Below are 22,027 nucleotides of genomic sequence, written 5' to 3'. Positions count from 1 at the left end.
GGAAATGGACAGCGTGGGACTTACATATGAGTGTCTGAGCAAAGGGTCTGAATACTTATGACCATGTGATATTTTGGTTTTTCTTTTAATATTAAATTTGCAACAATTTCTACATTTCTGTTTTTTTTTCAGCCAAGATGGGGTGCAGAATGTACATTAATGAGAGAAAATGAACTTTTTTGAATTTACCAAATGGCTACAATGAAACAAAGAGTAAAAAATTTAAAGGGGTCTAAATACTTTCCGTACCCACTGTATATGTTTGACCCAGTCTGATTTAATCTCGCGATCATGAATGTTGATCCTGTCTGATCTCACACTATGGATTACAAATTTTGAATCAGTCTGACCGACAGTCTGGATCATGGTTATTATGATCGACACTCAGGATTTCTGGATGACGATTTGTTGTGATTGACACTTGGGATCATTAAAGTTTATCCTTTATGACTGACACTTGTGATCCTGGTTGGTGATCCGGTCTGATTGACACTCTGGAACATGTTGTTCCAGTTTGATGCTTATGTGGGATTAGGAGGGAACTTTTCCCCTTTAAAGGCAGATTCTCTCATGCTTCATGCTTTCTGTTTATTTTTTCTTGTTTACTTATCAGGAAGACACAGCCTTCTGCAGTTTCCCCGTGACATCTCCCTTCATTTTTCCCATCACATGTGTTTATGTAGCTACTAAGCAAAGACGCTATAGGACGGGCTGTACGGTGGGGGAAGGGCTAGACACATACAGGCAGCACCTTGTGCACTGTGATAAACTGGGACACTTTGCACCATGGCTCTGAAGCCGGACTCCTACGTGGTGCTGAACGATGGGAATAAAATGCCGGTGATCGGATTTGGTACCGCCGACCCGAAATGGGTGAGTGCAACAGATATAGAGTACTGCACTGAATCCATAGCAAAGCGGCATTACTGCTGGTCTCTCGCCACCGCAATGTTTCCCCATTTGAGATACCGCGCCATCACCCCATGTTTCATTTACCCCACAGGGAAACAATGAGATTTATAAAAATTGCATCTTATTAGGCTAAGTACACCAAAGAACTGTCCGGTGAGTGCACCAAGGTCGCCATTGACACTGGATACCGCCACATCGACTGCGCCTTTTTATACGGGAATGAGGTCCAGGTCGGCCAAGCCATTAGATCAAAGATTGCGGATGGGACTCTGAAGAGGGAAGACATTTTTTACACTGGGAAGGTGACCAATCAAAATATTCTTTTCACTAGGTGTCGATGACAAGCTATTACAGGTTTTTAATTCATTCAGCAGCTTTGGAATAATAACCACACTCCAGAGAGGGTCCGACTCGGGCTGGAGAAATCTCTGAAAGATCTGCAGCTGGATTACATGGATCTCTTCCTGATCCACTTCCCAGTGGAGTTTAAGGTTTGTGGATATGTGTGTGGGATCGGCCGTGGCTCCCAATCAGATCAGAACAGAAGACATTATAGGTGAACTCTATTTTTTCCCCTCCAGCCCGGAGATGATCTCTTTCCCAGAGACGAAAATGGGAAATTGGTTTTTCATAACACAGATATCCGAGAAACATGGAAGGTAAAATATATGAAAGATTATGGATGACTGTGGGGAGAATGATTTCTCCTCCACCATACGGGGTAAGATTCCCATTTTCGGATGGAACATCTCTCTAATTATCTTACCATAACCTCTAGGCTATGGAAGCGTGCAGAGACGCCGGCCTCGTCCGATCCATCGGAGTCTCCAATTTTAACCGCCGGCAACTGGAGCTGATTCTCAACATGCCAGGACTGAAGTACAAACCAGTGTGCAACCAGGTACATATCACCGACCAGTAAGGATCAATCACACATAAATATCCTAAAGAATTAGAAAAAGTGCCAATCTTCCTTACAGGTTGTGTGGTATTGCAATACCAGATATAACCCATAGACAGTTGTGGCGCTGTTTCTGGAAAATAAGAAGCCATGTTGCTGTAATATTTTGCCATCAATATGTTGTTTACAGTGAAATGTTCTTTAAATAAGTCATATTATCCGCACTGCTATATATAGTAATGAGCCGTTATATCTCTGCACAGGTAGAATGTCACATATTCCTCAATCAGAGCAAATTACTGGAGTTCTGCAAATCTCATGATATCGTGCTGGTCGGATTCTGTGTACTGGGGTCCGGCAGACCAAAGGGCTGGTAAGAACAAGGATATTGGTACAAGAATATAACTACTATAATACTGCCCCTATGTACAAGAATATAACTACTATAATACTTGTTGTGAATTCTGTGGCAGAGTTCACTCCTGTGGTCACAAGTGGTACTTCGGCTGATTCTCTCTGGGAGCTTCCGTTTGTGGAGGAAAGTGGTACTGCAGCTTCTGAGTTTCCTCCCTCAGGTGATCTGGTGAGCTCGTTAGCTGCTTCTCTACTTAACTCCACCTAATGCTTTGATCCATGCTTCCTGTCAATGTTCCAGTGTTGGACTTGTGTATCTCTGGATCATTCCTGTGGCCTGCTGCTCTGCATAGCTAAGTGCTTCTTTGCTATTTGTTGCTATTTTTTCTGTTCAGCTTGTCTATTTGTTTTGCTGGAAGCTCTGGGACGCAAGGGGTGTACCTCCGTGCCGTTAGTTCGGTACGGAGGGTCTTTTTGCCCCCTTTGCGTGGTTTCCTTTAGGGTTTTGTGTAGACCGCAAAGTTATCTTTCCTATCCTTGTTCTGTCTAGAATATCGGGCCTCACTTTGCTGAATCTATTTCATCCCTACGTTTGTCTCTTCATCTTACTCACAGTCATTATATGTGGGGGGCTGCCTTTTCCTTTGGGGTATTTCTCTGAGGCAAGGTAGGCTTATTTTTCTATCTTCAGGCTAGTTAGTTTCTCAGGCTGTGCCGAGTTGCATAGGCAGAGTTAGGCGCAATCCACAGCTGCCTCTAGTTGTGTTTGGAGAGGATCAGGAATTGCGGTCTGCAGAGTTCCCACGTCTCAGAGCTCGTTCTATTATTTTGGGTTATTGTCAGATCACTGTATGTGCTCTGATCGCTATGTACATTGTGTTACTGAATTGCCTATCACAACAGTACAGGAAGCCCAAAAGTACTAATGATTCTCAATAGAGGGAAAAAAGAAGTTCTGAGACCATTTTTTTTCCTTTGCACTGTGATTTGTCTTTTTTTTCCCCTAGACATTTGGGTGCTTCAGGACACAGGTGTTACAATGGACATTAAAGGTCTGTCTTCATGTGTAGATCAGCTCACGGCAAGAGTTCAAGATATTCAAAATTTTGTGGTTCAGAATTCTTTGTTAGAACCGAGAATTCCTATTCCAGATTTGTTTTTTGGAGATAGAACTAAATTTCTGAGTTTCAAGAATAATTGTAAACTGTTTCTGGCTTTGAAACCTCGCTCTTCTGGTGACCCAGCGCAACAGGTTAGGATCGTCATTTCTTTTTTGCGTGGTGACCCTCAGGACTGGGCATTTTCTCTTGCGTCAGGAGATCCTGCATTAAGTAATATCGATGCGTTTTTCCTGGCGCTTGGATTGCTGTACGATGAGCCTAATTCAGTAGATCAGGCAGAAAAGAATTTGCTGGCTCTTTGTCAGGCTCAGGATGAGATAGAGCTATATTGCCAGAAATTTAGAAAATGGTCCGTGCTCACTCAATGGAATGAATCTGCGCTTGCAGCCATTTTCAGAAAGGGTCTTTCTGAAGCCATTAAGGATGTCATGGTGGGATTTCCTATGCCCGCTGGTTTGAATGAGTCTATGTCTTTGGCCATTCAGATCGGTCGACGCTTGCGTGAGCGTAAATCTGTGCACCATTTGGCGGTTTTACCTGAGATTAAACCTGAGCCTATGCAGTGCGATAGGACTATGACCAGAGTTGAACGGCAAGAACACAGACGTCTGAATGGGCTGTGTTTCTACTGTGGTGATTCCACTCATGCTATCTCTGATTGTCCTAAGCGCACTAAGCTGTTCGCTAGGTCTGCCGCCATTGGTACTGTACAGTCAAAATTTCTTCTGTCCGTTACCTTGATATGCTCCTTGTCGTCGTATTCTGTCATGGCATTTGTGGTTTCAGGCGCTGCCCTGAATTTGATGGACTTGAATTATGCTAAACGTTGTGGGTTTTTCTTGGAGCCCTTGCAGTGTCCTATTCCATTGAGAGGAATTGATGCTACACCTTTGGCCAAGATTAAGCCTCAATACTGGACCCAGCTGACCATGTGCATGGCTCCTGCACATCAGGAGGTTATTCGCTTTCTGGTGTTGCATAATCTGCATGATGTGGTCGTGTTGGGGTTGCCATGGCTACAAGCCCATAATCCAGTATTGGATTGGAATTCCATGTTGGTGTCCAGCTGGGGTTGTCGGGGGGTACATGGTGATGTTCCATTTCTGTCAATTTCGTCATCCACCCCTTCTGAGGTTCCAGAGTTCTTGTCTGATTACCGGGATGTATTTGATGAGCCCAAGTCCGATGCCCTACCTCCGCATAGGGATTGTGATTGTGCTATCAATTTGATTCCTGGTAGTAAATTCCCAAAAGGTCGACTGTTTAATTTATCCGTGCCTGAGCACACCGCTATGCGCAATTATGTGAAGGAATCCCTGGAGAAGGGGCATATTCGCCCGTCATCGTCGCCATTAGGAGCAGGGTTCTTTTTTGTAGCCAAGAAGGATGGTTCGCTGAGACCGTGTATAGATTATCGCCTTCTTAATAAGATCACTGTTAAATTTCAGTACCCCTTGCCATTGTTATCTGATTTGTTTGCTCGGATTAAGGGGGCTAGTTGGTTCACTAAGATAGATCTTCGTGGTGCGTATAATCTGGTGAGAATCAGGCAAGGCGATGAATGGAAAACTGCATTTAATATGCCCGAGGGTCATTTTGAGTATCTAGTGATGCCGTTCGGACTTGCCAATGCTCCATCAGTGTTTCAATCCTTTATGCATGACATCTTCCGTGAGTACCTGGATAAATTCCTGATTGTGTACTTGGATGACATTTTGATCTTCTCGGATGATTGGGAGTCTCATGTGAAGCAGGTCAGAACGGTTTTTCAGGTCCTGAGTGCTAATTCTTTGTTTGTGAAGGGATCAAAGTGTCTCTTTGGTGTGCAGAAGGTTTCATTTTTGGGGTTCATCTTTTCCCCTTCTACTATCGAGATGGATCCGGTTAAGGTCCAAGCCATCCATGATTGGACTCAGCCGACATCTCTGAAAAGTCTGCAAAAGTTCCTGGGCTTTGCTAATTTTTATCGTCGCTTCATCTGCAATCTTTCTAGTGTTGCCAAACCATTGACCGATTTGACCAAGAAGGGTGCTGATTTGGTCAATTGGTCTTCTGCTGCTGTGGAGGCTTTTCAGGAGTTGAAGCGTCGTTTTTCTTCTGCCCCTGTGTTGTGTCAACCAGATGTTTCTCTTCCGTTCCAGGTCGAGGTTGATGCTTCTGAGATTGGAGCAGGGGCTGTTTTGTCACAGAGAGGTCCTGGTTGCTCAGTGATGAAACCATGCGCTTTCTTTTCCAGGAAGTTTTCGCCTGCTGAGCGAAATTATGATGTGGGCAACCGAGAGTTGCTGGCCATGAAGTGGGCATTCGAGGAGTGGCGTCATTGGCTTGAAGGAGCTAAGCATCGCGTGGTGGTATTGACTGATCATAAGAACTTGACTTATCTCGAGTCTGCCAAGCGCTTGAATCCTAGACAAGCTCGTTGGTCGTTGTTTTTTGCCCGTTTTGACTTTGTGATTTCGTACCTTCCGGGCTCTAAAAATGTGAAGGCGGATGCTCTGTCTAGGAGTTTTGTGCCCGACTCTCCGGGTTTATCTGAGCCGGCGGGTATCCTCAAGGAAGGAGTAATTGTGTCTGCCATCTCCCCTGATTTGCGGCGGGTGCTGCAAAAATTTCAGGCTAATAAACCTGATCGTTGCCCAGCGGAGAAACTGTTTGTCCCTGATAGGTGGACGAATAGAGTTATCTCTGAACTTCATTGTTCGGTGTTGGCTGGTCATCCTGGAATCTTTGGTACCAGAGAGTTAGTGGCTAGATCCTTTTGGTGGCCGTCTCTGTCGCGGGATGTGCGTACTTTTGTGCAGTCCTGTGGGATTTGTGCTCGGGCTAAGCCCTGCTGTTCTCGTGCCAGTGGGTTGCTTTTGCCCTTGCCGGTCCCGAAGAGGCCTTGGACATATATCTCTATGGATTTTATTTCTGACCTTCCCGTTTCTCAAAAGATGTCAGTCATTTGGGTGGTCTGTGATCGCTTTTCTAAGATGGTCCATCTGGTACCCTTGTCTAAATTGCCTTCCTCCTCTGATTTGGTGCCTTTGTTCTTCCAGCATGTGGTTCGTTTGCATGGCATTCCTGAGAATATTGTTTCTGACAGAGGTTCCCAGTTTGTTTCGAGGTTTTGGCGAGCCTTTTGTGGTAGGATGGGCATTGACTTGTCTTTTTCCTCGGCTTTCCATCCTCAGACTAATGGCCAGACCGAACGAACCAATCAGACCTTGGAAACATATCTGAGATGCTTTGTTTCTGCTGATCAGGATGACTGGGTGTCCTTTTTGCCTTTGGCTGAGTTCGCCCTTAATAATCGGGCCAGCTCGGCTACTTTGGTTTCGCCGTTTTTCTGCAATTCTGGGTTCCATCCTCGTTTCTCTTCGGGACAGGTTGAGTCTTCGGACTGTCCGGGTGTGGATACTGTGGTGGACAGGTTGCAGAAGATTTGGACTCAGGTAGTGGACAATTTGACCTTGTCCCAGGAGAAGGCTCAACTTTTCGCTAATCGCAGACGCCGTGTGGGTCCCCGACTTCGTGTTGGGGATCTGGTTTGGTTATCTTCTCGTCATATTCCTATGAAGGTTTCCTCTCCTAAGTTTAAACCTCGTTTTATTGGTCCGTATAGGATTTCTGAGGTTCTTAATCCTGTGTCTTTTCGTCTGACCCTCCCAGATTCTTTTTCCATACATAACGTATTCCATAGGTCATTGTTGCGGAGATACGTGGCACCTATGGTTCCATCTGTTGAGCCTCCTGCCCCAGTTTTGGTGGAGGGGGAATTGGAGTATATTGTGGAGAAGATTTTGGATTCTCATGTTTCAAGACGGAAACTCCAGTATCTGGTTAAATGGAAGGGTTATGCTCAGGAAAATAATTCCTGGGTTTTTGCTTCTGATGTCCATGCTCCCGATCTTGTTCGTGCCTTTCATGTGGCTCATCCTGGTCGGCCTGGGGGCTCTGGTGAGGGTTCAGTGACCCCTCCTCAAGGGGGGGGTACTGTTGTGAATTCTGTGGCAGAGTTCACTCCTGTGGTCACAAGTGGTACTTCGGCTGATTCTCTCTGGGAGCTTCCGTTTGTGGAGGAAAGTGGTACTGCAGCTTCTGAGTTTCCTCCCTCAGGTGATCTGGTGAGCTCGTTAGCTGCTTCTCTACTTAACTCCACCTAATGCTTTGATCCATGCTTCCTGTCAATGTTCCAGTGTTGGACTTGTGTATCTCTGGATCATTCCTGTGGCCTGCTGCTCTGCATAGCTAAGTGCTTCTTTGCTATTTGTTGCTATTTTTTCTGTTCAGCTTGTCTATTTGTTTTGCTGGAAGCTCTGGGACGCAAGGGGTGTACCTCCGTGCCGTTAGTTCGGTACGGAGGGTCTTTTTGCCCCCTTTGCGTGGTTTTCTTTAGGGTTTTGTGTAGACCGCAAAGTTATCTTTCCTATCCTCGTTCTGTCTAGAATATCGGGCCTCACTTTGCTGAATCTATTTCATCCCTACGTTTGTCTCTTCATCTTACTCACAGTCATTATATGTGAGGGGCTGCCTTTTCCTTTGGGGTATTTCTCTGAGGCAAGGTAGGCTTATTTTTCTATCTTCAGGCTAGTTAGTTTCTCAGGCTGTGCCGAGTTGCATAGGCAGAGTTAGGCGCAATCCACAGCTGCCTCTAGTTGTGTTTGGAGAGGATCAGGAATTGCGGTCTGCAGAGTTCCCACGTCTCAGAGCTCGTTCTATTATTTTGGGTTATTGTCAGATCACTGTATGTGCTCTGATCGCTATGTACATTGTGTTACTGAATTGCCTATCACAACAAATACTGCCCCATGTACAAGAATATAACTACTATAATGCTGCGCCTATGTACAAGAATATTACTACTATAATACTGCTCCTATGTACAAGAATATTACTACTATAATACTGCCCCTATGTGCAAGAATATAACTACTATAATACTGTCCCTATGTACAAAATAAAACTACTATAATACTGCTCCTATATACAAGAATATATCTACTATAATACTGCCCCCTATGTACAAGAATATAACTCCTATAATACTGCTCCCAAGTACAAGAAAATAACTACTATAGTACTGCACCTATGTACAAAAATATAACTACTATAATACTGCCCCTATGTATAAGAATATAACTACTATAATACTGCCCCTATGTACAAGAATATAACAACTTTAATACTGCCCCTATGTACAAGAATATAACTACTATAATACTGAGCCTATGTACAAGAATATAACTACTATTATTATTATTATTTATTATTATAGCGCCATTTATTCCATGGCGCTTTACATGTGAGGAGGGGTATACATAATAAAACAAGTACAATAATCTTGAACAATACAAGTCACAACTAGTACAGGAGGAGAGAGGACCCTGCCCGCGAGGGCTCACAATCTACAAGGGGTGGGTGAGGATACTGTAGGTGAGGATAGATCTGGCCGTGCAGCGGTTTGGTCAATCGGTGGTTACTGCAGGTTGCCATCTATAAAATTGCCATCTCCGTACAAGAATATACCGTAATTACTATAATACTGCCCCTATGTTCAAGAATATAACTACTATAATACTGCTCCTATGTACAAGAATATAACAACTATAATACTGCCCCTATATACAAGAATATACCTACTATAATTCTGCTCCTACATACAAGAATATAACTACTATAATACTGCACGTATATACAAGAGTATAACTACTATAATACTGCTCCTATATACACGCATATAACTACTATAATACTGCTCCTATATACAAGAATATTACTACTATAATACTGAGCCTATGTACAAGAATATAACTACTATAAAATTGCCATCTCCGTACAAGAATATAACTACTATAATACTGCTCCTATGTACAAGAATATAACAACTATAATACTGCCCCTATATACAAGAATATAACTACTATAATTCTGCTCCTACATACAAGAATATAAGTACTATAATACTGCCCCTATGTACAATAATATAACTACTATAATACTGCTCCCTATGTACAAGAATATAACTACTATAATACTGCCTCTATGTACAAGAATATAACTACTATAATACTGCCTCTATGTACAAGAATATAACTGCTATAAAAATAAAGTCCAAACCAGATACCATGATAAAAAATGGCTGCACAAGATGCCTATACCAAAGTGGAAAGGCACAGTGCAGGAATTAGAGCAATGCAGCGAGAAAATGGAGCAATACGTCCAAACGTGTAATATTTAAAAAGTATAAGATTATTACAGGATTATAAATAGATTATTAGTACATATTACCAGAATAATATATATAGATCAGTAATAGAGACAATATAGCGATAGGATCAGGTGGAATGCATTATGTACAATCACATCATATCACATGGGCATTTTAATTTTAATAATAAAAGTGTGTAGTTCTTATGTAAACCTCCAAGACAACTAGAAAGTAGTGGAGAAAGTATAAGTACTATGTAATAGTCCTGTAGCCAAAATAAGATCAAGGCTGATATACAGAGACCCCACCATGTCTTCTTCGGGGTGGTCTTCAGGGTCATCGTCTCCAGGGTCGTTGTCTCCAGGGTCATCATCTCCAGGGTTGTCATCTTCTTCGGGGTGGTCTTCATTGTCGTCGTCTCCAGGGTCGTCGTCTTCTTCTGGTTGGTCTTCAGGGTCGTCGTCTCTAGGGTCGTCGTCAGGGAGAGCCAGAGTGATTAGCAAAAACCATTTCCAAAAGCTTGAACTTGGAAATGTAGCAGAAGGTACAAGAAGGCTGAGGAACTCCCGAGAACCAGCTGACGGAACTGGAATCCGGATGGCTACCCGAAGGTACAAGGGCCAATGGAACTACTGACGACCAGCTGACGGTACTGGAACCCGGTTACTAAGCAAGAGGTACCCATTCCAGGAAGCACTACCAAGGACCACCAGACGTTGATGGAACTCGTATACCGACAAGGAGGCACCTAAGCCAAAGGCTCTGCCTGGAACCAGCTGACGGTACTGGAACCAGGATGGGGAGCAGAAGGTACAAGAGCAAAAGACACTGCCGAGAACCAGCTGACGGTACTGGAACCCGGATGGGTAGCCGAAGGTACAAGAGCCAATGGAACTACCGAGGACCAGCTGACGGTACTGGAACCCGGTTACTAAGCAGGAGGTACCCGTGCCAGAAAGCACTACCAAGGACCACCAGACGTTGGTGGAACTCGGGTACCGAGAAGGAGGCACCTAAGCCAAAGGCTCTGCCTGGAACCAGCTGACGGTACTGGAACCAGGATGGAGAGCAGAAGGTACAAGAGCCAAAGACACTGCCGAGATCCAGCTGACGGTACTGGAACCCGGATGGTTAGCCGAAGGTACAAGAGCCAATGGAACTACCGAGGACCAGCTGACGGTACTGGAACCCGGTTACTAAGCAGGAGGTACCCGTGCCAGAAAGCACTACCAAGGACCACCAGAGGTTGGTGAAACTCGGATACCAAGAAGGAGGCACCTAAGCCAAAGGCTCTGCCTGGAACCAGCTGACGGTACTGGAACCAGGATGGGGAGCAGAAGGTACAAGAGCAAAAGACACTGCTGAGATCCAGCTGACGGTACTGGAACCCGGATGGGTAGCCGAAGGTACAAGAGCCAATGGAACTACCGAGGACCAGCTGACGGTACTGGAACCCGGTTACTAAGCAGGAGGTACCCGTGCCAGAAAGCTCTACCAAGGACTACCAGACGTTGGTGGAACTCAGATTCCGAGAAGTAGGCACCTAAGCCAAAGGCTCTGCCTGGAACCAGCTGACGGTACTGGAACCCAGGGGGACCTATTCAAGATTGACTTCCAAAGAACGTGCTAGAACTCAGATAGGCAGCAGAAGGTCCACATGAAAAAAAAAATTGCTAGGCCGCGAGCCGGCCGGAGTTACCGAAAACTCACAGTCCTACAGGGGGAGCTTGTCCTATTGGCACTACGGAACCAGCCTTGATTACCAGTTCCTGCAGCCCACATAGGAAGCACCTAAACTGCAGGCACCATAGAGTTGGCTAACCAGACCGCAACCCGACAGGACAACGTATTGGAGGCAAAGTGACCTTGACACTACCCGAAAATAGCTGGCGTGCTGGAACAGCTGGGCAGGAGGGAGTACCCGTGCCAAAGACACTTCTGAGCAGCAACTGGCGGTGTTGGAGCCCAGGGATTACAGGAGAAACAGAGTGTAGGCTGAGGCCTAATTGGAGCAAGTTTAAAATCTGTAGTGGTGTCAATCTGGAGGGAGCAGGAGAAATTGCCGCACACACAGCTGGGGATCAGCTGACGTTACTGAACCCCAAAACACTGGTGCATGTGTTGACTGTGCAGACGGCACTTCCGAGCAGCATCTGGCGTTGTTGAAGCCCAGGTATTACAGGAGAAACAGAGTGTGGGCTGAGGCCTAATTGGAGCAAGTTGAAAGGGAACCTGTAATCCCCCCAGGCGTTTGGAACTAAAAGAGGCATCTTGTGCAGCACTAATGCTACACAAGGAAAAGGTGGCTCTTTTAGTTATGCTCCTTGCAGACACTGAAGTAAACACTTATAAAATGTGCCTCATCATACCGTGAATTCGTCCCGGAGGCGGGACTTTCCTTCTTAATGAGACGCAGCACAGCCGTCATTGATACCCCCTTGGTGCTGTGTGCTGCCTCCAGAGCTTTGTTTGAATCTGTCCCGGAGCCTGCGCTGTTATGTTATCCCTTGGGCATGCGCAGTTAGCGCTGTCCGCCTTCTGACATCATTTGTTGTCAGGCTGACTGTGCCTGTGCGGCCGCGCTGCCCGAGATCCTGCCCCGTAGTGTCTTCTGATTTATTCACACTGCGGGGCTGGGATTCATGGGCATGCGCTGTGCATATCTTCGCCTCTCACTCATCTCCTTTCGCCTTCTTCAGACTTTGCAGCGTCAGCTGATCCCTAAGCGCATGCCACGGCTGACGCTGCACAGTCTGAAGAAGGCGTCTGGGAGTACACTGAGAGGGCAAGACATGCAGTCTGTCACCATCTGACGGAAACGTTGCCTCCTGCTGACTGGAGCCATCTGTGATGGTGTAGACATTTGTGGCGGGCACACAAATCATTGCCACATTTGGGCCAAACTGGTCTTGCCTTGTACTGAGGCACTGCTTCTGCTCCCTCTTTGTGCAGAGCTTCCTCCAATGCCTCGAAGCACTGAGCTGCTTTGTAAAGCACTAGCAGCACTGCTCTCGGTTGGAATGGAGAACATGATGGAATGCACCAGTGTGTCTTGGTACTCCCGCATTTTACGCTCCCGGTTGAAAGGTGTTATGAGGCTTTGTAAGTTGTCCCGGTAGCGAGGATCTAGGAGGGTGTACACCCAATAATCAGCCGTGATGAGAATGTGGATGATGCGGCGGTCGTTTCTCAGGCACTGCAGCATGAAATCAACCATGTGCTGCAGACTGCTAACTGGTCAAGAAACGCTGTCCCCTGCTAGAGGCGTGATCTCTGCCTACTCTGCATCACCCCACCCTCGCTCTACATACTGACTACTAGAGCATTGTGTAACTCCCTCCTCTGGACAGATGTCTTCCTCCTCCATTGACTCCTCCTCATCCTCCTCACAAAGTGTCCCCTGCCTAGGCCTTTGTGAGGAACCACGTTGCGCAGACTGTCCAGAAGCAGATGGCATTTGTGACTCCTCATCCTCCACCTCTTCCACAACCTCCTCCCTTAGCGCTTGCAGAGTTTTTTCAAGCAGGCAGATAAGGGGGATAGTCATGGTGACTAGTGTATCATCTGCACTTGCCATCCGCTTGGAATCATCGAAGGCACGCAAAACCTGGCAGATGTCCTTCATAGTGGCCCACTGTTGTGAATTCCGCTCTTGGGTTCCCTCCGGTGGTTCTAAGTGGCACGTTTGTGAGTTCTGCTCTTGGGCTCCCTCCGGTGGTTTTAAGTGGTATGGCTGCTCCTTGGATTTAGCAGTTAGCAGCTGCTTCCACCCTTCCAGCCTCTTTTGCCATTCATAATGTTTTCCATAGATCTTTGTTACGGAGATATGTGGTGCCCTTTGTTCCCTCGGTTGATCCTCCTGCCCCGGTGTTGGTTGAGGGTGAGTTGGAATATGAGGTTGAGAAAATTTTGGATTCTCGTTTTTCGAGGCGGAGGCTTCAGTATCTTGTCAAGTGGAAGGGTTATGGCCAGGAGGATAATTCTTGGGTTGTTGCCTCCGATGTCCATGCCGCCGATTTGGTTCGTGCTTTTCACTTGGCTCGTCCTGATCGGCCTGGGGGCTCTGGTGAGGGTTCGGTGACCCCTCCTCAAGAGGGGGGTACTGTTGTGAATTCCGCTCTTGGGCTCCCTCCGGTGGTTCTAAGTGGCACATTTGTGAGTTCTGCTCTTGGGCTCCCTCCGGTGGTTTTAAGTGGTATGGCTGCTCCTTGGATTTAGCAGTTAGCAGTTGCTTCCACTGATTGTCTAATCTGCTCGGCTATTTAGCCTGGCTCTTTCCTTCAGCTTGTGCCACTTGTCAATGGTTCCTGGTTGGATTCACATCTCCTTTGGATTTCCCTGTTATCCTGACCAGTTCAGCAAAGTTAAGTCCTTGCTTGCTCTTTTCTGTCCACAAGTTGTGGACTTGTCCGTTCTGTGCTTTCTATGTTTTGTCCAGCTTGTCAGTATGAATTAATTCAGTGTAGCTGGAAGCTCTGGGAAGCAGATTTACCCTCCACACCTTTAGTCAGGTGTGGAGATTTTTGTAAACTCTGTGTGGATTTTTTGTAGTGTTTTATACTTACCGCACAGTATTCCAACCTGTCCTATCTATCTAGCTAGACTGGCCTCCTGTGCTACATCCTGGTTTCATTCTGTGTATGTCGTTTCCCTCTCCACTCAGTCATTACTTGTGGGGGGTTATCTATCCTTTGGGGATTTTCTCTGAGGCAAGATAGTTTTCCAGTTTCTATCTTTAGGGGTAGTTAGTTCTCCGGCTGTGACGAGGTGCCACCAGACCATAACAGCCCACTCAGTGGTTGTGAAGTCTGAACGGCGCGCAGTGCGACTTCTTTGCGCCTGATGCAGCTGGTACTCCATTACTGCTGGCTGCTGCTCACACAACCGCTCCAACATATGTAACGTTGATTTCCACCTGGTGGGTAGGTCACATATGATGCAATGTTCCGGAAGGCGGAATTGGCGCTGCAGAGCTGCAATGCGCGATCTTGCCATGCTGCAACACCGAAGTGAGCACACTCTAGGTGGACCTTGTGCAACAGTACATCAAGATCCGGATAGTCCCTCAAAAAACTCTGCACGACCAAGTTGAGCACATGTGCTAGGCATGTGATGTGAGTGAGGTTTCCTAGACCCAGAGCTGCCACCAGATCTCGGCCATTGTCACACTACCATGCCTGACTGGAGATTCGCTGGCACAAACCACACGTCGCTCTCCTGCTTGATGGCATTCCAGAGCTCCTGCGCTGTGTGGCTTCAATTCCCCAAAGAAATAAATTTCAATACGGCCTGTTGACGTTTGGCCACGGCTGTGCTCATATCGGTCGTAGCAGGAAAGCGTTCACGGGTCCATGTGGAGGTAGACTGTGACGGCTCCTGCAGCGCTGATTCAGAGGAACTGGAGTATTGTCACGGGAGTACTGGGTAGACTAAGGCTGGTTACCTGGGCCCCTGTGATATCCCTCAGGCTAGGAAAACCCTGTCTGACCCTCTCCCAGAAGTTACTCTAAAGGTATGCATGTCTGGGCCACCAGGCCTGACCCTGTCTCCTGTTTCAGCCCTAAGCTGAAACCACCTCCCGCCACCCAGTGAAGAGACCGCACACCAATCCCCACAGAAAGCACAGACAGAGAAAACCGAAAAACGCACCACGCCGCTGTCACACAGGAATACACAAAAATGTGCACAGGGCAAAACAGATACAAATATAGGAAGGAGAAATATGACAAAGGATAATACACCACCAGATACGATATTCCTTCTCCTAGACCACCACTCCAGACCGAGATCACCAGGCACAAGACACAAGCTATAATCGGCGACGCCCAAAGTTCAGCAAAACTAATTAAAGGCAGAGGGCGTGACCCAGCCTCCAATCTGAGTACCAGCTAGATTAACCCCAGACAACCTAGATAAAATCTAGCCGGCGCCACTGAGCGCATAGTGGACAAATGCGGAATTACCGCTGTCTGTCGGACGCCCTAGTGTGAATAGCGTCCGACATGACAAGTATGACGAGGAGTCAATGTGTACAGACTGGATTCCTGCAATCCTTGGAGTTGGCAGAACACGTACAGCTCCACTCGCAAGATCTGTACCCGGCTGCACAACATTTACCCAATGGGCAGTGAGGGAAAGGTATCGTCCCTGTCCATGGTGACTGGTCCACGCATCGGTGGTGAGGTGGACCTTGCTACTGAAGGCGTTTAGTAGCGCATGTTTAATGTTTCCCTCCACATGCTTTTGCAGGGCAGGGACGGTGTTATGACCTGGTGGTCAGGACAATAATGGACCTGGTGGTTAAGAGCTCACGGAATGACCTGATAGTTACTGATAATAAAGGATGAGCTCTGGGACGTGGGAACTCTGCTGACCGCAATCCCTAAACCTATCAAACACACTAGAAATAGCTGTGGATTGCGTCTAACGCTTTCTATGCAACTCGGCACAGCCTAAGAAACTAGCTAGCCCTGAAGATAGAAAAATAAAGCCTACCTTGCCTCAGAGAAATTCCCCAAAGGAAAAGGCAGCCCCCCACATATAATGACTGTGAGTAAAGATGAAAATACAAACACAGAGATGAAATAGATTTAGCAAAGTGAGGCCCGACTTACTGAACAGACCGAGGATAGGAAAGGTTACTTTGCGGTCAGCACAAAAACCTACAAAAAGACCACGCAGAGGGCGCAAAAAGACCCTCCGCACCGACTCACGGTGCGGAGGCGCTCCCTCTGCGTCCCAGAGCTTCCAGCAAGCAAGACAACAAATTAAATAGCAAGCTGGACAGAAAAATAGCAAACCAAAGAAATACAAGCTGGAACTTAGCTTCTGATGGGAAGACAGGTCACAAGAACGATCCAGGAGTGAACTAGACCAATACTGAAACATTGACAGGTGGCATGGAGCAAAGATCTAAGTGGAGTTAAATAGAGCAGCAGCTAACGAATTAACCTCGTCACCTGTGGAAGGAAACTCAGAAACACCCACCAGAGGAAGTCCATGGACAGAACCAGCCGAAGTACCATTCATGACCACAGAAGGGAGCCTGACAACAGAATTCACAACAGTACCCCCCCTTGAGGAGGGTCACCGAACCCTCACCAGAGCCCCCAGGCCGACCTGGATGAGCCAAATGAAAGGCACGAACCAGATCGGCAGCATGAACATCAGAGGCAAAAACCCAGGAATTATCTTCCTGACCATAACCCTTCCACTTGACCAGGTACTGGAGTTTCCGTCTCGAAACACGAGAATCCAAAATCTTCTCCACCACATACTCCAACTGCCCCTCAACTAACACCGGGGCAGGAAGATCAACGGATGAAACCACAGGCGCCACGTATCTCCGCAATAACGACCAATGGAACACATCATGGATGGCAAAAGAAGCAGGAAGGGCCAAACGAAATGACACAGGATTGATAACCTCAGAAATCTTACACGGACCAATGAAACGAGGCTTAAACTTAGGAGAGGAAACCTTCATAGGAACATAACGAGACGACAACCAAACCAAATCCCCAACACGAAGTCGGGGACCCACACAGCGCCGGCGGTTAGCGAAACGTTGAGCCTTCTCCTGGGACAATGTCAAATTGTCCACCACATGAGTCCAAATCTGCTGCAACCTATCCACCACAGTATCTACACCAGGACAGTCTGAAGACTCAACCTGCCCTGAAGAGAAACGAGGATGGAAACCAGAATTGCAGAAAAACGGCGAAACCAAAGTAGCCGAGCTGGCCCGATTATTAAGGGCGAACTCAGCCAACGGCAAAAAGGACACCCAATCATCCTGATCAGCAGAAACAAAGCATCTCAGATATGTTTCCAAAGTTTGATTAGTTCGTTCGGTTTGGCCATTTGTCTGAGGATGGAAAGCCGAGGAAAAAGACAAATCAATGCCCATCCTAGCACAAAAGGATCGCCAAAACCTTGAAACAAACTGGGAACCTCTGTCAGAAACGATGTTCTCCGGGATACCATGTAAACGAACCACATGCTGGAAAAATAATGGCACCAAATCAGAGGAGGAAGGCAATTTAGACAAAGGTACCAAATGGACCATCTTAGAAAAGCGATCACAAACCACCCAAATGACCGACATCTTTTGAGAGACGGGGAGATCCAAAATAAAATCCATAGAAATATGCGACAAAGACGGCCACCAGAAGGATCTAGCCACCAAATCTATGGTACCAAAGATTCCAGGATGCCCAGCCAACACTGAACAATGAATCTCAGAGATAACTCTACTAGTCCATCTATCAGGGACAAACAGTTTCTCCGCTGGGCAACGGTCAGGTCTATCAGCCTGAAATTTTTGCAGCACCCGCCGCAAATCAGGGGAGATGGCAGACAAAATTACCCCCTCTTTGAGAATACCCGCCGGCTCAGGAACACCCGGAGAGTCAGGCACAAAACTCCTTGACAGGGCATCAGCCTTCACATTCTTAGAGCCCGGAAGGTACGAAACCACAAAATCAAAACGGGAGAAAAATAACGACCATCGAGCCTGTCTCGGATTCAACCGTTTGGCAGACTCAAGATAAGTCAAATTCTTGTGATCTGTTAAGACCACCACGCGATGCTTGGCTCCTTCCAGCCAATGACGCCACTCCTCGAATGCCCACTTCATGGCCAACAATTCACGATTACCAACATCATAGTTACGCTCAGCAGGCGAAAACTTTCTAGAAAAGAAAGCACATGGCTTCATCACCGAGCCATCAGAACTTCTTTGCGACAAAACAGCCCCTGCTCCAATCTCAGAAGCATCAACCTCAACCTGAAACGGAAGCGAAACATCTGGCTGGCACAACACAGGGGCAGAAGAAAAACGACGCTTCAACTCCTGAAAAGCCTCTACAGCCACAGAAGACCAATTGACCACATCAGCACCGTTCTTGGTCAAATCAGTTAACGGTTTAACAACAGTAGAAAAATTAGCGATGAAGCGCCGATAAAAATTAGCAAAGCCCAGGAACTTTTGCAGGCTCTTCACAGATGTCGGCTGAGTCCAATCGTAAATGGCCTGGACTTTAACAGGGTCCATCTCGATAGTAGAAGGGGAAAAAATGAACCCCAAAAATGAAACCTTCTGAACTCCAAAGAGACACTTTGACCCCTTCACGAACAAGGAATTCGCACGAAGGTCCTGGAACACCATTCTGACCTGCTTCACATGAGACTCCCAATCATCCGAAAAGACCAAAATATCATCCAAATACACAATCAGGAATTTATCCAGGTACTCTCGGAAGATGTCATGCATAAAGGACTGAAATACTGATGGAGCATTGGAAAGCCCGAATGGCATAACCAGGTACTCAAAATGGCCCTCGGGCATATTAAATGCTGTTTTGCATTCATCGCCTTGTTTAATACGCACAAGATTATACGCCCCTCGAAGATCTATCTTGGTGAACCAACTAGCCCCTTTAATACGAGCAAACAAATCAGACAGCAACGGCAAAGGATACTGAAATTTGACTGTAATTTTATTAAGAAGGCGGTAATCAATACAAGGTCTCAAAGAACCATCCTTCTTGGCCACAAAAAAGAACCCTGCTCCTAACGGTGATGACGACGGGCGAATATGGCCTTTCTCCAAGGATTCCTTTATATAACTCCGCATAGCGGCGTGTTCTGGCACAGATAAATTCAACAATCGGCCCTTAGGAAACTTACTACCAGGAATCAAATTAATTGCACAATCGCAATCCCTATGAGGAGGTAGGGCACTGGCTTTGGGCTCATCAAATACATCCCGATAATCCGACAAAAACTCTGGAACTTCAGAAGGAGTGGAAGACGAAATAGACAAAAATGGAACATCACCATGTACCCCCTGGCAACCCCAGCTAGACACAGACATAGATTTCCAGTCCAATACTGGATTATGAACCTGTAGCCATGGCAACCCCAAGACGACCACATCATGCAGATTATGCAACACCAGAAAGCGGATATCCTCCTGATGTGCAGGAGCCATGCACATGGTCAATTGGGTCCAATACTGAGGCTTATTCTTGGCCAAAGGCGTAGCATCAATTCCTCTCAATGGAATAGGATACTGCAAGGGCTCCAAGAAAAAACCACAGCGCCTAGCATACTCCAAGTCCATCAAATTCAGGGCAGCGCCTGAATCCACAAATGCCATAACAGAATAGGATGACAAAGAGCAAATCAGAGTAACAGACAATAGAAATTTAGACTGTACCGTACCAATGGTGGCAGACCTAGCGAACTGCTTAGTGCGCTTAGGACAATCGGAGATAGCATGAGTGGAATCACCACAGTAAAAACATAGCCCATTGCGACGTCTGTGTTCTTGCCGTTCAGCTCTGGTCAAAGTCCTATCACATTGCATAGGCTCAGGCCCATGCTCAGATAGTACCGCCAAATGGTGCACAGCTTTACGCTCACGCAACCGTCGATCGATCTGAATGGCCAAGGATATAGACTCATTCAGACCAGCAAGCATGGGAAACCCCACCATGACATCCTTAAGGGCTTCAGAGAGACCCTTTCTGAAGATTGCTGCCAGGGCACATTCATTCCACTGAGTGAGCACAGACCACTTTCTAAACTTCTGACAATATATCTCCGCTTCATCCTGACCCTGACACAGAGCCAGCAAGATTTTCTCTGCCTGATCCACTGAATTAGGTTCGTCATAAAGCAATCCAAACGCCAGGAAAAACGCATCAACATCACGCAATGCCGGATCTCCTGGCGCAAGGGAAAATGCCCAGTCTTGAGGGTCACCACGTAACAAAGAAATAATGATCTTTACTTGTTGAACAGGGTCACCTGAGGAGCGAGGTTTCAAGGCAAGAAACAATTTACAATTATTTTTGAAATTCAAGAACTTAGATCTATCACCAAAAAAAAATCAGGAATTGGAATCCTAGGCTCTGACATCGGATTCTAAACCACAAAATCTTGACTGTTTTGTATCCTTGTAGTGAGATTATCCATCCAAGAGGACAGACCTTGAATGTCCATGTTTACACCAGTGTCCTGAACCACCCAGACGTAAAGGGGAAAAGAGAGACAAAACACACTGCAAAGAAAAAAAAATGGTCTCAGAACTTCTCTTATCCCTCTATTGAGATGCATTAGTACTTTGGGCCACCAGTACTGTTATGACCTGGTGGTCAGGACAATAATGGACCTGGTGGTTAAGAGCACACGGAATGACCTGATAGTTACTGATAATAAAGGACGAGCTCTGGGACGTGGGAACTCTGCTGACCGCAATCCCTAAACCTATCAAACACACTAGAAATAGCCGTGGATTGCGCCTAACGCTCCCTATGCAACTCGGCACAGCCTAAGAAACTAGCTAGCCCTGAAGATAGAAAAATAAAGCCTACCTTGCCTCAGAGAAATTCCCCAAAGGAAAAGGCAGCCCCCCACATATAATGACTGTGAGTAAAGATGAAAATACAAACACAGAGATGAAATAGATTTAGCAAAGTGAGGCCCAACTTACTGAACAGACCGAGGATAGGAAAGGTTACTTTGCGGTCAGCACAAAAACCTACAAAAAGACCACGCAGAGGGCGCAAAAAGACCCTCAGCACCGACTCACAATGCGGAGGTGCTCCCTCTGCGTCCCAGAGCTTCCAGCAAGCAAGACAACAAATTAAATAGCAAGCTGGACAGAAAAATAGCAAACCAAAGAAATACAAGCTGGAACTTAGCTTCTGATGGGAAGACAGGTCACAAGAACGATCCAGGAGTGAACTAGACCAATACTGGAACATTGACAGGTGGCATGGAGCAAAGATCTAAGTGGAGTTAAATAGAGCAGCAGCTAACGAATTAACCTCGTCACCTGTGGAAAGAAACTCAGAAACACCCACCAGAGGAAGTCCATGGACAGAACCAGCCGAAGTACCATTCATGACCACAGGAGAGAGCCCGACAACAGAATTCACAACAGGACGGCTTGCCTGCTGAAATAAAAGCGGCTGGGCACGTTGTATTGTGGGACTGCCAATGCCATGAAGTTACGGAAGGTGTCAGTCTCCACCAGCCTGAATGAGAGCATTTCAAGGGACAGTAGTTTTGCAATGCCAGCATTCAGAGCCTGTGCTTGGGGGTGGTTTGCCGAGAATGGCCGCCTTTTCTCCCATGCCTGTCCTACCGATGGCTGTAGGCTGGGCTGGGAGTGTGAGGATGACAGGGAACATGGTGCTGTGGGTGGAATTACACTGGGTCTCTGGACAACAGTGCCAGAGGTTCTTCCATGGCAATCCAGTGAGGAAGCCGAACCAGCTGTGTGTGAGCTGGAGAAAGAGGCTACAACACAAGATGAAGAGGTGGTAGGTGCTGCTGTAGATTGGCCTAGGTCTTCGGTGTGTTTTTGTAACTCCACCACGTGCTTGGTCCGCACATGTTTCCACATATTTGTGGTATTGAGGTTGCTGACACTTTTTCCTCTTTTGACTTTCTGATTACACAGCTTGCAGTTGACAAAGCAAATGTCATCTGCAACTGTGTCAAAAAAGGACCGGGCACTGCAAGTCTTGGGAG

General features: G+C 46.6%; 1 protein-coding gene across 4 annotated transcripts in view; it reads left to right on the top strand.

The window, feature by feature from the left end:
* The first annotated feature begins 284 nt into the window (after positions 1 to 284).
* LOC138675135 (aldo-keto reductase family 1 member C1-like) overlaps positions 285 to 22,027 on the top strand; it is a 51,351-nt gene continuing 29,608 nt past the window's right edge. For 2 of the 4 annotated variants that reach the window (XM_069763130.1, XM_069763128.1), the window contains exons 1-6: positions 291 to 873; positions 1,041 to 1,214; positions 1,287 to 1,403; positions 1,494 to 1,571; positions 1,691 to 1,813; positions 2,077 to 2,186. In XM_069763130.1, coding sequence (XP_069619231.1) covers positions 787 to 873; positions 1,041 to 1,214; positions 1,287 to 1,403; positions 1,494 to 1,571; positions 1,691 to 1,813; positions 2,077 to 2,186 — 689 coding nt within the window. In that variant the 5' untranslated portion in view covers positions 291 to 786. Of the gene's footprint in view, positions 874 to 1,040; positions 1,215 to 1,283; positions 1,404 to 1,493; positions 1,572 to 1,690; positions 1,814 to 2,076; positions 2,187 to 22,027 lie in introns of all 4 variants that reach the window. The other 2 variants (XM_069763129.1, XM_069763127.1) reach the window with 2 other exon arrangements.

This window comes from Ranitomeya imitator, chromosome 4 (genome assembly GCF_032444005.1).
Source record: "Ranitomeya imitator isolate aRanImi1 chromosome 4, aRanImi1.pri, whole genome shotgun sequence".
Lineage (NCBI taxonomy): Eukaryota > Metazoa > Chordata > Amphibia > Anura > Dendrobatidae > Ranitomeya > Ranitomeya imitator.
This window is presented reverse-complemented; position numbering and strand designations above follow the sequence as displayed.